The sequence below is a fragment of the Pyxicephalus adspersus genome, chromosome 6, assembly GCF_032062135.1.
Source record: "Pyxicephalus adspersus chromosome 6, UCB_Pads_2.0, whole genome shotgun sequence".
Taxonomy (NCBI): domain Eukaryota; kingdom Metazoa; phylum Chordata; class Amphibia; order Anura; family Pyxicephalidae; genus Pyxicephalus; species Pyxicephalus adspersus.
In genome coordinates this window covers 82,523,654-82,537,336 of record NC_092863.1, presented here as the reverse complement: position 1 = coordinate 82,537,336, position 13,683 = coordinate 82,523,654, and the positions used below count along the sequence as shown (strand labels likewise).

General features: G+C 35.7%; 1 protein-coding gene across 1 annotated transcript in view; it reads left to right on the top strand.

Moving 5' to 3' along the window:
* The window catches only part of IPO11 (importin 11), a 228,385-nt gene that overhangs the window by 90,821 nt on the left and 123,881 nt on the right, over positions 1-13,683 (top strand). The window contains exon 17 of the mRNA XM_072416367.1: positions 11,888-11,921. Within this exon, the coding sequence (XP_072272468.1) occupies positions 11,888-11,921 (34 nt within the window). The remainder of the gene's footprint in view (positions 1-11,887; positions 11,922-13,683) is intronic.

Here is a 13,683-nt window from a genome sequence, read left to right as displayed (position 1 = left end):
GCCTCTTAGGGTTTCAAATTTTTCTTGAATTAGAGATGATTGCTTGACATATATCACTTTTTGATGGGGGTGACTGCAACACTGTGCCTGTTTACTTCCACCTTCGAAAACTAATTCTACGAAGAGACACAATGTGATAATTAAAGTGGAACTTTGTTTGGGGGGTATTGAGTTTACTCCTTGTACAATTCTGTACTGCCAGTTAGTAATCTTGGGTGAACTGAACATTCTCTTTGTGTTGTCTTTATATATCCTAAGCCAGTGGTCGCCAACATTTGGGACGTCACAGACACTAAATTCATAACTTTAAATCCCGCGGACCATTAATATGAATTTTTTTAAAAAGATAAATACATTTGTAAAATGGTGCCTGACAACGACTGTGGGGTCTCTGATTCAATTGATCCGCTCACTGTTAAGTGAAGTATTACTATTGTTATTATTATCATTAGTTGCATTATCTTTGGTATTACTAAAGAAATACAAAATATTTGTTTGCTTTTTCTCACTCATTATGGGTTTATTTTATTCAAAACTAAGGCCAAACAAGAAATGATAGTTATCAAAGTCAAACTATTTGATGGTATTAAATATAACAGGTAAAGAAAATACACAGTTAAAGTCACACTTACCTAAAAGATCATCTGAGAAATAAATAAAATAAAACAATCGTAGGAGAATCAGTATTCGCGGGTTGACTGTTGTAATGGTCGAAACAAAACTGAAGTGTACGGCTCGGCAACGGTTGCTTCATACAACTTAACACTACACTGACATCACGCTGCGCCTCCCTTGTTTTTCCATCTCTAGTACAGTTTGCGAATTTAGTGCAATATAAAGGCGAAAATTGACATTCAGAAAAAAAGAGTTTATCACAATATTATTTTTTTATTATTATTAATATTATTATTATTAAAAATTACAAATAATGTCCAAATTTTTCTATTGACCATCAAAATTTTCTCGCAGACCACTGGTTGGTGACCACTGCTCTAAGCTGTGTTCAGACAAAAGCAAGGTTGTGGTTCAGTTATCCCAGTTCCAAAAAAAGGGTTTGAGTTTTAATGAACCTGGAGAAACAGAAGCTTTCAAAACCCTGGACCTGGCTATTATATACTGCTGCATATTCTGTTTACAAATCTCCAAGCTACTGTATCATCAATAAAGTAAAAATGGAAACACATTTATTATAATACTTATATTTGATTGGCCATCCAGTTCCCATTTTAACATAGCTAATGATACAGAAGTCCTAGTATCATTACCATCTCACCAGTGCTGCTGGTAATTATACTAAGACTGTGCTTTATTTGGCAAAGCCAAGCTGTTCCTGTGTATGGTTTTGGAGCTGTAAGGGATGCACCTAGATTTACAATTTCTTTACAGAGAATATATTTTATAGCGTCTAAATTTGCATTTGGAATAACTTCTTCCAATGCACTAAAGCAATATATAACTTTACATATTCCAATGAACAGTTTGTATAATTATGTTTTCAATTCCATTAGTGATCCTGAAGCACCAACTAAAGCACTAATTTAATTGAACTTTTTGGAACAAGTGACAAATAGCTCATTATTAATATGTATCAGGCAGTCTTTCCTCTCTCCTTCACTCACCGAGATGCTGAGAAGTGGCTGACAAAAATCACATTAGTAATTTGTGTAATTGGCTAAACGTTGTATCATTCTGTTAGCATTGTTCCTGACAGTTGGCATAATGAATACATCTCACAGCAGTGTGCCTTTCCTTGTTAAGTAACTGTCAAATGTTTCCTTGGGTTTGCTGTTGGATTTCCATAGCTTTTTAAGCGACAATAATTTTACCATTTATAATGACAGTAATTGAAGTGATCAGTACCTAATGTTAATTGCTATTTATGAAAGTGAATATTCATAGACCGTGTGACCTTGTGTTCATAAGATATAGACAGGGGAATAGTTTATTTTATGGTATAAACATCCTTATTGCACTTCAAACTGCAATGTATCAACATCAACACATCCGTTGTTTTAATTGTTTCTCTTAAAGGGCTTTGGGACATTTTACTCATAACCGCTCCCATTAGGCAAAGGATTGTCATTAAGACACTGGAAACCAAAGGGTCACACTAAGCTGTAAAACTCTTTTTTTGCACTGCCACTGGATGAGAAAGCTGGATGAGCCCAAACGGAGTAAAAAGAACAGATTGAGTAATATTAAAATGTTAATTACTGCTTACTGCTTTGCAGTCAGTGACACCAACATATACAATACTCTGCACTTTGGATCATAGAGTAGTGATGATTATTATTATTAATATTTTGTGTTTATATAGTGCCAACATATTACGCAGCACTTTACATGTCCCTTGTGATATCACTAGCTGTCCCTCAAAGGGGCTCACAATCCAATTTCCCTACCATAGTCATATGTCATTTACACAGTTTATGGTCAATTTGGGGGGAAACCAATTGCCCTGAAGTGCATGTTTTTGGGTTATGGGAAGAAACCTGAGTCCCTGGAGGGAACCCATACCTCCCATGCTAACCACAAGACAGTTAAAAGTTCCTGATCTGATTTGCTTAATCATATGTACACACGACAAAACTTTTGCACTTCATTCCATTTTTACCAACATGTTTGATCAGAAATGATATTCTTACAATCTGTTGGCTGTTTGATTCATTTTAAATCCTATAATTTTATCCATTCAAAAAATGGATCAGAAGTGAAAATCAGACTAGGCAAAGACATACTAGGCCTTAGGTTGAGGCTACCTGTTGCATGTTTGTTGTAAATGTTCCTGTTCCAATTTAATTTAACTTTTCCAACAATCCTAATAAACCTGCAAAAGTTAATAGCGCTTTCTTTTTTTTCCTGGGAATTCTTAATGTGTTTTTTGTTTATGACAGAGTGCAGCATGTTCTGCTGAAGCAGATAAATATTTGAAATAAGTAGTTCACTTTGAATTTGTAACTTGGAGAAGCTCCCCCGTGGATTCCAGATGTGCACTGACAATGTACACAGATCTGTAGCCATCATAATGTTGTCCCACCAACCAGCAATATGGCTTTATTCTTTGTTTGTTATACATCTTTGTTCTCTCCTACACTCGCACATTCTTTTATTGCTCTTAATGTCTGCTTATCATCAGGCTATACAGTAGAATGTACATAGCCCTTCCCCATGGGTTCTGTAATGTTTTTGTTGACTTGGTAATTGGAAAATTAATTGCCATATTTGCAGGAGCATCAAAATTTAATAGTTATTGTTTCCATACTGAAACTTTTCCTGTTTGCTTGCTGCCATCTTTCTGCTCATGCATTCCCCAAACAGAGCAGGAAAAAGGCTGAAAGTTGAAAATCATCTGGGTATACCACATAATTTTCCAGGGTTTCTTTTCATCTGTTATAGTGCACAGTGCTCAACATCAACTTGTTGTTGGCAGCTTGATGTTTTGGGTCTTTGAGGACCCAGTGTTCTCCCCAGCGCCTTTTAGCTGGGTGCACCACCTGGCACTTCTCAATAACCATTCAGCTTTTTTTTGGGTGGTTACTGAAATATTAGGAAACAATACAGAATCACTGGACAGTTGGGGCACAATAAAAAGACAGTGGGAAAATCGGACAAACCAAGAGGTATTAGAAAATTGGAAAAAAGTATTGGGGGGGGGGGGGGTAGAAAGCTGACAGACTCCTAGGCGTTACTGTATTCCTATGGAAACAACAACTGGGAACACTGTGTCAAGTGTTGACCCTACCCACTTTTTGACTATCTGGTTACAGCTTCTTCACAACCAGCTTAAAGAAATATTGAAAGATCATGTAAGCTGCAATTTCTTACCTGATTTTAAAAAATACAGGTACCTTGTTGGTGTTCTTATATTCTACTTCTATTTCCTTCTGATTCAATAACCCAGGGAAGGCAATAACCTGCCTTCACGTATAGTGTTTCCTAGATAGCACTAGTAGATTGATTTCACAAATTGTATGAAGTGTTGAAAGCAAGTAGACTGGAACAGATTTATTGAGAAAAGTTTTCCATTGTTTTCTTTATTTTATTTTGCTAGTTTCACTCATTTATTGTTTTTAACATTTGTTTTGCATATCCTATACTTTGTACCTAATCACCTAGGTTCTCCCATGATAGTCTATCTTCTCCAGTCTAGGAGAGCTTTAATAAATTAGACCTTTTTTATGCACTTTTCTATTTTGCAAATCGGCTTTTGTGGAGTTACTCTCAGTCTCCTCCTAAAATGCAATCAGGACAAGAAGTAAGGGCACTGTCTGTAATGGAGTCCTGACTAGCAGTAAAATCATGACAAGGGTTTTAACCCTTCCCTGCTTTATCTAAAGCTAGGGGAAATCTGGCTCCATATACTTTTTAATGGTTTGTAAGTTTTTGTGTGTGTGTGTGTGTGTGTGTGTTTTTTTTTTCTTGAGAGAGAGGAAGTTTTTAAATACCAGCTAAGGGGTCAAATCTGACCATGAATTATTTATAAATACAAATATGCATTATTTTCTTGACTGCAAGGTATGGGAAAGCATTTGACAGCAGTAGAAAGTTATCTCTTAGCATGGAATTGAGTTGTGTGGACCTTGGTTTAGCAGCACCCATCCTGAGCAATACGTAGTAATGCCCATTATGGTTCAGCAGGTTTATTCTGCTGGCCGATTATGGGTGTTATATTAATTCATGCAGAACATAAAAGGTTTATGCCGTTCAAGTAACAGCAGAATAAAGGCATTTTTTTGCGGCTTTCAGAAGCGTCTGGTGCCTTGTGTATAGAGGCTCATAATGCAAGAGAACTCGGTGACCCGGAACTTTGTGTTCAACAACATCATGTTTTGTAAAGCAATTATTTTTAATTGTTTTGCCAGTGTTCAAGTTTTGCTCACTGTATTTACTAATGCATCTTTTAACCTTGCCAATAAGTAGTTGCAAAAAGCTGTTTGTTTTTACTTATTCTTACTTCGAGCACAGTCAAGATTTAAAATGATATGAACACTGATCAGCAAAAACATTAAGTGCATAACACTGATTACCTTGTTACAGTGGCATATGTCAAGGGGTGGGATATATTGAACAGAAAGGAAACAGTCAGTTTTTGAAGATGTGTTGAAAGTAGGAAAAATATGGACACGTAAAGATCTGATTGACTTTGGCAAGGGCCATATTGCAATGTCTGGATCAGAGTACTACCATATTGGCTGTATGTTAGTACTTACCAAAGTGTTACAAGAAATGTCAGCAGAGTCATGGGCACCCAAGGCTCATTGATGTATTGGGGTGGGGGAAGCTGGACCGTCTGAACTGATCCCACAGAATGCCTACTGTAGCACAGATCTTTAAAAAAAATCCTTATGCTGGCCATGAAAGAATGGTGTCAGAATACCCAGTGCATCACAGTTTGTTAGGAAAGGGGATACATAGCCATACATCAGAAAGATTGCCCTATCTATCAACAAACCCAATGATCAGCCAAAACATTAAATACATTGGCAGGTGAAAGAGAATATATATAACATTGTTACATTGGTGATCATGTTACAATGTCACCCTTTAAGAGCTGGAATATATTAGGGAGCAACTGAACAGTTGGTTCATATGGTGATGGATTGGAGGCAAGAAAAATGAGGTGCAGGCATGTGAGTGACTTCGGCATGCATTGCAATTTGATATGAGTCCGCATAGCTACATTCCAGTCAAAGTGCCCATGCTGACCCTTGTCTTCCTCCAAAAACTCTTCCATTGGACATGTAATGTTAGAGCTCGACCATAACACAATGGAAGAAAGTAGGCTGGTGTGGTGATGTTTTCTTTTAGATCACATGGATGGCTGGCTGCATGTGAATCATTTAAATGTGGAAGGAGTAAAACAGGATTCACCAGCGTAAAAAGAGAGGCCTGTGGCTGGCCGGTCTTTCCTTTGATTTTTCAGGGTTTTTTTTAATGAATTTGGTTTCCATTGCCCACTCCTACATCATAATTTTCTATGAATTACACAATTTACCTGATTTATCAAAACTCTCCAAGGCTGGTCAAGATAGATCATTGGATAACCTATGTGATCCAGCAAACCTGGAAAAGTTCTGGTCCAGGATTAAAACCGTTTGCCAAATAGCAAATGATTTTGAAGAACTCTATTCCAAATTTGCTGAATTACCCAGGTTCTCCTAAATAGTCTATCTTTTCCGGTCTTGGAGAGCTTTATTAAATTAGGCCCAAAGTATATCAAACAAGATTTTAAACCTGAGTATTTTGTTCATTTAGATCTGATAAGTGATTTCTCCTAATTTGTGAACAGTGAGTGTATGTTCATAATTGTTTTAATTAGTAAAAAAATTAGATCAATGATTATGTTTAAAAATACTTTCCATTATAAATAAACATTGGAGACATAAAAAAGGATTTGCAGACACCATAATTCATCTAGAGAGAGAGAGACTAGATGCTGGCTACCTTTAATTTATTGACCACCAGCGAATGTTTCGTGGAATGTCAGATTCACTTTATGTTATATATTTTATATTTATAAATAGACCCCTTGAAGTCATCGGATAAGTTACTAATCTGACTTTTTTACTTGTATTTGATGTAATTGATAACTTAAGTCAGTAGCTACACCTTTCTGTATAAAAAGCTAAATGATTTTCATTTGCAATATTTAATATTTGTTCCACTTTGGGCTCTATTTAGAAACAGGGAATCTCACTCCCACAGACATTTTAATTTGAAATTACACATTTTTAACAACTTTATATTCTCCTATACCGATAGCAACAAATGATGTTCAAACTTTTATTTAGGCCTTTGATACTTTTTAAATACCAGTTCACTGGTAATAATCTAATTAAACGTTTATAAACATACAGCTAGTGTTAGAACTGAGTAGGAAGAAGCAGTGAAACATATTAATTTGTACATTGAGAGGTAAACTTGGCATTTGATTGGATGAACATGCTGTATAAACATGTTTATCTAATTTGTTGTAATTTCAGATTTCAGTGAGTTATAATTCCTGCCATATGTCTCTGTGTACACAAATCTTCAGGAATGACCTTTTTGTAGATTGGTTGGGCTGAGTTTTCCTATGATTACAAGAACCAAATACAAGCTTACAAGTTATCTAAAAAAATGGCTAATCCTGTTTGTATTTCAAATCCCCATACTATCAAAAAACATTTACATATGTACTTGTGTACTGTATGCACTTTTAACAGGAAACAAAGTCTTATTTGTATATGCTGTTGACTGTTTCATGCAAAAAGGTGGCAAAGGAAGGCTAGTTTGTTTTTAATTTGTAAGGAATGATTATTATTCCTAAAACAGCTTTCTTAAAGAATAGTCCTATTGCATATTGTGAATATATTAAATAAGTAAGTTACAATAGGTCCACCTTAGAGATTTAAAGCCTAACTAAATCCAACGTTGAACTTAAAGCAATGTTGTTGATTAGTGTAAATTATAAGTATTTCCTTTGGAAATTACCTTTACCAATTCAGATGGCCGATGTAATGCAGGTATTTTGTGAAATGTCATTTGAAATCAATTGTTCTCTCCTAGTCTCCTCCGATTAAACCCCACACTGGTTGAATTTAGAGAATGACAGGACATGTAGTGTAAAAGCACATTTGGACCATAAAATAGATATTCTGTCTGTCCATTGCTTTGCTCCAATACACTGTTTGTATTTAATTATCACCTTGGTTTCTATAAGAAATTTCTTTGTACAAAATAGGTTCAGTTAGGCTTTAACTATAGCTTATTGGACAATGTATTGTCAAAAGAGAAAATTAGTTCATGGCTCGAGCATCTCTGATATATCTTGTAGAGAAAATTAGTTCATGGCTCGAGCATCTCTGATATATCTTGTTTCTTTCCAATTAAACCTCTGTTTCAAAGTGCTGTTTGTTATCATTCATGCCTATGAAATTGCTGCATGCTTGCATAAAAATTGTTTGGAATTACAGCAATCTCTTCTCTGTGTGGTGCCAACTTAAAAGTTAATATTATGACTTACACATTTTTTGATGTATTCCTCTTTCTCTAGTTGCTTTTTACGATATATAGGGTGCTAGTACAAAATGTTCTACTTAATTTCCCTGGTAGGTTATGTATGGGCTTCTGATGATTAAACGTATTTGTCTGATTGATGGTCTTTTGATCAGAGATTACTTAGTTTAATTGGTCTTGTATAGCCAGTATTGCTGTTTTAATGTGGAATGCATGTTATGTGTATGTATGCATGTGTACATATACATCAATTAATATATACATTTTACTTTCACAAAAAAAAAAAAAAAAAAAACATCAAGTAAAATCAATTGTGAAAGGTCATCACAGTATGAAAAACACAAATTATAGCCTCCTGGCTCTCTGTTATTTCCTGAGATCTCAACTTTGGGAGACCTCCTGGGTGCTCCTAGCATACAGCCTCTTCACCTGGGTCACCTGGCCTCAGGCTAAAACTTTCCCTAGTCTTAAAATCAAATGCCTTTATAATATCAGTAGCCAGATCCTCCAGAGCCATTGCCAATTTCTGGCCTGGAAATGGAATGGAGTGCCATTCTTAGCCAGACTCATCCATCCTTCTCACCAAACTTCTTCTGCTGCCTCTCTTTGTAGTTCTCTTCCTTGGCTTCCATTTCACCTTAGAATCAAATTCAAGCTCCTGTGCTTTGCCTTCAAATCCCTTAACAGTTCTTGTCCCACTTACCTTTCTGACCTGATAGAAAAATACTCCCCTAGCCGCTCTCTTCGCTCCTCCAATGACCTACTAATGACTTCCTCACTCATAACTTCATCACATGCACGGCTCCCAAGACTTTTCTGTGGCTGCCCCAACTCTCCGGAATGGTCTTCCTCGTCCTTTTCGGCTTGCTCCTACTTTCTGCTCATTTAAAACGTGCCTAACCGACTTGTTCTGTCTCTAAAACCCTCACTACCTTCCCACCACTTAGATTGTAAGCTCTTCTGGCAAGGTCCTCTCCTCTTCCTATGTCTGACTGTCATTTGCAGCCCCTAGTTAGTGTACAATACTGCATAATATGTTGGGGCTATATAAATTATTTTTATTAATTAATATTCAAATAGATCTAGGCTCAGAGTACTACTGCTCTGAACAGTGCACACCATTACTTGGAGAAAGAGAGGAATAACCCGCTATCTACGAAACTTACCAATTTTATTTATATATAACTTTGCTACAGCCTTTATCCTACACTCTATGCTTACAGCTGAAGTAGTAGTTAGAAGCCAGTAAAAACCCAACCTAGCCATACCAAAAAACAAAACATAACCTTTATCATATATATATATATATATATATATATATATATATATATATATATATATATATATATATATATATATATATATATATGTGTGTGTATGTGTATGTGTGTGTGTGTGTGTGTGTGTTTTAAACCTAAATGTTAAAACAGTCTGAATGCTGGAGCATTTTTCTATTGTTCAGCATAAAGCCTTGTTTATGTACATGTCCTGTTTGAAAAATCATAATATTTATTTTTTTTTTTTTACAAAAATAAGTATTACATGCCTTTTCATGCGGAGATCAGTCCCTTGTTCATTTAATACTCAATCTTAGAGAATTTGAAGCAGCCGGCAATAAAATTGTTACAGCAATGCCTTTTAAATCAATAACACTCTGTACTTGGTAGTAATTTCTATAATGTTGTTGATGTGGGAATTTCTCTGCAGCCTTAGTTTTATTACAAATAAAATAACAGAGGAAATGGGCGCTCTTGATGTTGTTCTCCGTGGAGTAAGGTGCAGATTGTGTCGTGCATTGAGATTGTATAATGCTCCAGATTACATGTTTATTTTTTTCCTTTTCATTTAATTGGTGTTGACAGGGGTTTCCTCTGTAGCTTTGCTCCTGTAATCATAGAAAGTGCTAGTCAACACGCTAGAAGTATGTTTTAGTCAAACAATAATGTTTTGCAGACATAATGATGGAACACAGACTAGCCTCTTAGTTGCTATAATTTCTGCCTGACATCTTTTATAGCTTGCTTGTCATGATCATTGAATCTAAGAGCTTTTAATTTATAGATTTCTTAAAAACAGGCCAGGAGTTCCCTGATTCAAAGCAAGTAGAATGTTACACAACTCAGTTATGTAACTGACATTCATTTTCCACCTGACAGGGAAAGCATTTAGAATTTAGCTGCCACATATTTTATATACATGATATTAAAGATAAAATGTGCAAACTGTTTATGTAATGTAAAGCTGTAATGTTTTATTGATTATTAGTTAAATGTGTTGCTTGGATCTTTTAGCGATCGGTGGTGGAATACTTTAGTTGTGTGTATAATATACAAGCACTTTGTGTGCCAGTTGCATATGAGGACACAAAACCTAGAACATTATCCTCTACTACATAGCACTTTGAGCTTAGTTGTTTCCTAATGTGACTACCAGTTTATCTTCTTTTATTGTTTGATATCAAATGTGTATTCCTTTATAGAGCAGCTAGTCTTCGTAGTAGCATCACCATTATTGGGCACCTTCTCTATCAAAAGGGGATTTCTTCCCAACAAACAGAACAGCACAAGACAACCTAACTTTTCCAGCATAGAAGAAAAACACGCAAAAAGCTCTTTTTTATGCTGTTGTATTAAAATTGGAGTTTACTTTCACAATAATAGATTGGCAAGTGCTACCCTATTCTTTGCTGCTGCTTTCTTTTGGTTTGAATGGTTTTAAACAGGGACTGAGCTGTCCCTTTTCTTTATTATGCTTGTAGCCTATTAGATGCCTGTGCTAGTTTCGGATTAAAAAAAGTCACTTTGAAACATTTATATACAAGATTTTGTTTTTTCTGTGCTCCTATTATAGTAATTATCCTTTAATGGCTGACTTGCTAAGCCAGCAAGGATCAATAGCTAAATGTTCCACAGTGCTGTAACTTATATTAAAGCTTTGATTACTGATAAACAACCCACAGTAGCATAAACCTATCTGTAAATGCTCTAAACTACCAGCTTTTTAGCCAAAGTCCAGAAATGCAACATGCCCGCCTAGTCTTTCAAGTAACATATATAGGCTCATGAATAAGAAATTATTTCTTGAATTTCCAACCAGCTATTAATATTTAGGTTTTCTCAATACACTTTAAATTCTTGTGCACTCACATTTTTTTTGTGTCTGCTTTCTGACCTTGGAAACCTTTATCCTGACTCTCAGTATAACACCTAAACTTGAAAAAATAAATTGTGTCCCTTCTTTATGCAAAAGTTTTAGAATGATCCTGGAAGTTAGGTTTGCTTTCCTAATCTGTGTATATATAGTGTTGTATCTCTTGTTTTGTCCTGCTAGTTAACTAAAGTAACATAGCTTCCCAGCTGAAAATCAGAATTAAAAAACTGAAAAAAAAAATACTACAAACAATATGATATGATAATATGATTGTTTGCCTGTTTTGTCTACAGTGCTGGCTCCTTTCACAATGCTAGCTGATACTATATGCGTCTTTGTATAGAAGTGGTGCAACAGAAATAGTCCAATAATTACAAGCGATACTTTAAATTTGGAGACTTCAGATATTCTTCTAGAATGCAGTTAAAGTTTTCAGAGTAATCACAAAAAAGGGGCTGCTCAACTTACTTTTATTTATTTCCATGAGCAAAACGTGGATTGTGTGAAGTCCAAGCTCATATCTCAAACTAACCTTGGGAGAAACAGTTATAAGAGGAGCAGACTAATAATAATAATTTAAAAAAAAACCTTAGACAAAATATATTTTGTGTATATATGTTTTGTTTCAACTTATTTTGTTTCTAAATTTCCATTTCTTGTTTCCATATTTCCAATACTTTGCTTTCAATTTAGTAACAGCTAAAACCGTAACTATTTTGCCTCAATTCTTGTCTTCCAGGTTCGTATTGAAACAGCAACCACCTTGAAGTTAGATATCCTTTGACTATCTGTGGAACCAGAAATATATTTGGAAATGCCATTCTAATTAAAATACAATCCACACCTGCTGAGTAGCCACAGTACTGTGGCCTTATGAATGAGTTAAGAGTCTGAAAACAGAAATAATTGATCAGCATGTAAATAGTAATAACAATAACCGAACAGCATGTGTGGAATGTTGGATGTCCACATTTGCAGTAGTTTAATTTCCACTGTGATGAATGGCAAAGCAAGTCATCATTTTATCCTTTTACCAAAGGTTATAATTACAGCTGTTTACATACAATTGTATGGTGGGAAAGAATAGCTATTCTCACCAGCTGGATGTTAAAAACTCTTTATATTTACTGGTTTGTATTTGTGACATCTTGTGGTGGTCTGGACTCTGACAGATTGACTATCCCATTGACTTTTTCTATTTCTTTTTTTTAAGATATAAAAGAGCCGGGACGGGGGCCATAGCCAATATTTTGCAACCGATGATTACACCACTGAATAGTGTTGGTGTTCTAATTCGGGTTGTCCTTATATTCGACCTGAATATTGCTGTCCAAATTCGGATAGACCCTACCCGAAAAACACGGGATTCGATTTTGCAAATTTGTGTAAAAAAAGTGTTTAAAAAAAGGCTTTATTGTTAAAGTAATTTATTGAATGTGTGTAATTTGTGTAACTAACTTTTTTATTTTTTTACAGGTTATTCCACAATGACAGTGTGATTCCCATGGCTGCACAGCCGTGGGAATCCTCCTGCCAGTGTTGGATCCCCGGGCACTAGAGGTTTAAGCTGTCAGCTCCGCTCTCTGATTGCTCTTACAGCCCCAGCGGAACTGAAGGTGACACTGACAGGATGATTCCCACGGCTGTGCAGCCATGGAAATCATCCTGTCATTGTGGGATCCCCGGGCACTAGAGGTTAAATGAGGACAAGTCTCCCCATTCATCACCTCTAGTGCTCTGTGATTGGCTGAGGAAGTGTAAACCCAGATGACAGCTCAAGCGTCATCAGGATTTTCCCTTCCCCATATTTTATTATAAATAAATAAAATTGTAATTACACAAAATGAGAGGAAGCTGACTTTTACATGTCAAAAAGGCAATGTGTACCCACTTACTTAATTTGCCTCTGTACAGTTTTAAACCTTTAAACAGTTCTCCTTGCTGATGCTAATATGATTGTTCCTTTTTCAGGTATACTTTAACTTACATGCATGAATTTGAGACCATCAATATGTCCCTAGGCACATAGAGGGTCAGTTTCTCAACAATGGTTCAATTTTTAGGAAGTTAGAGTGGACTTGAAAATAAAAGTAGATCTACTATGGTATAGGGAACATTTAGAAAAATTTTAAAACTCAAGTTCCAGAAAAACTATTTTTGGTCTTGAATTCCTCCTGGTAAATACCAGTGCACTTCTTGGATTGTAAATGTGCCTAGGCACTCCTGTGTAATAAGTTTACAACTGAATGTCTGCAGTTTGGAATGTGAGTTACTGCTATCTCTGTCTTCTAGTCTCCTGAGATTTTAGGTGAGTTTTTGCTAATGTCAGTACAGTGCCATTCACTGTTCTTGCTAGCGGGTCAAAACCCTTTCTCTACCAAGATGGGTGCCTATACACAGAGACACAAGGTAAGTATAGGGAAAAACGCAGACACTACTGGAAATCAGTCCTTTGTCTTCTGTTTTTTATTTTTTTTCGAGGGGAACATCTTGCCAAGGGTAATTTCATTATGCAAGAAATTATGTTATAGTCCT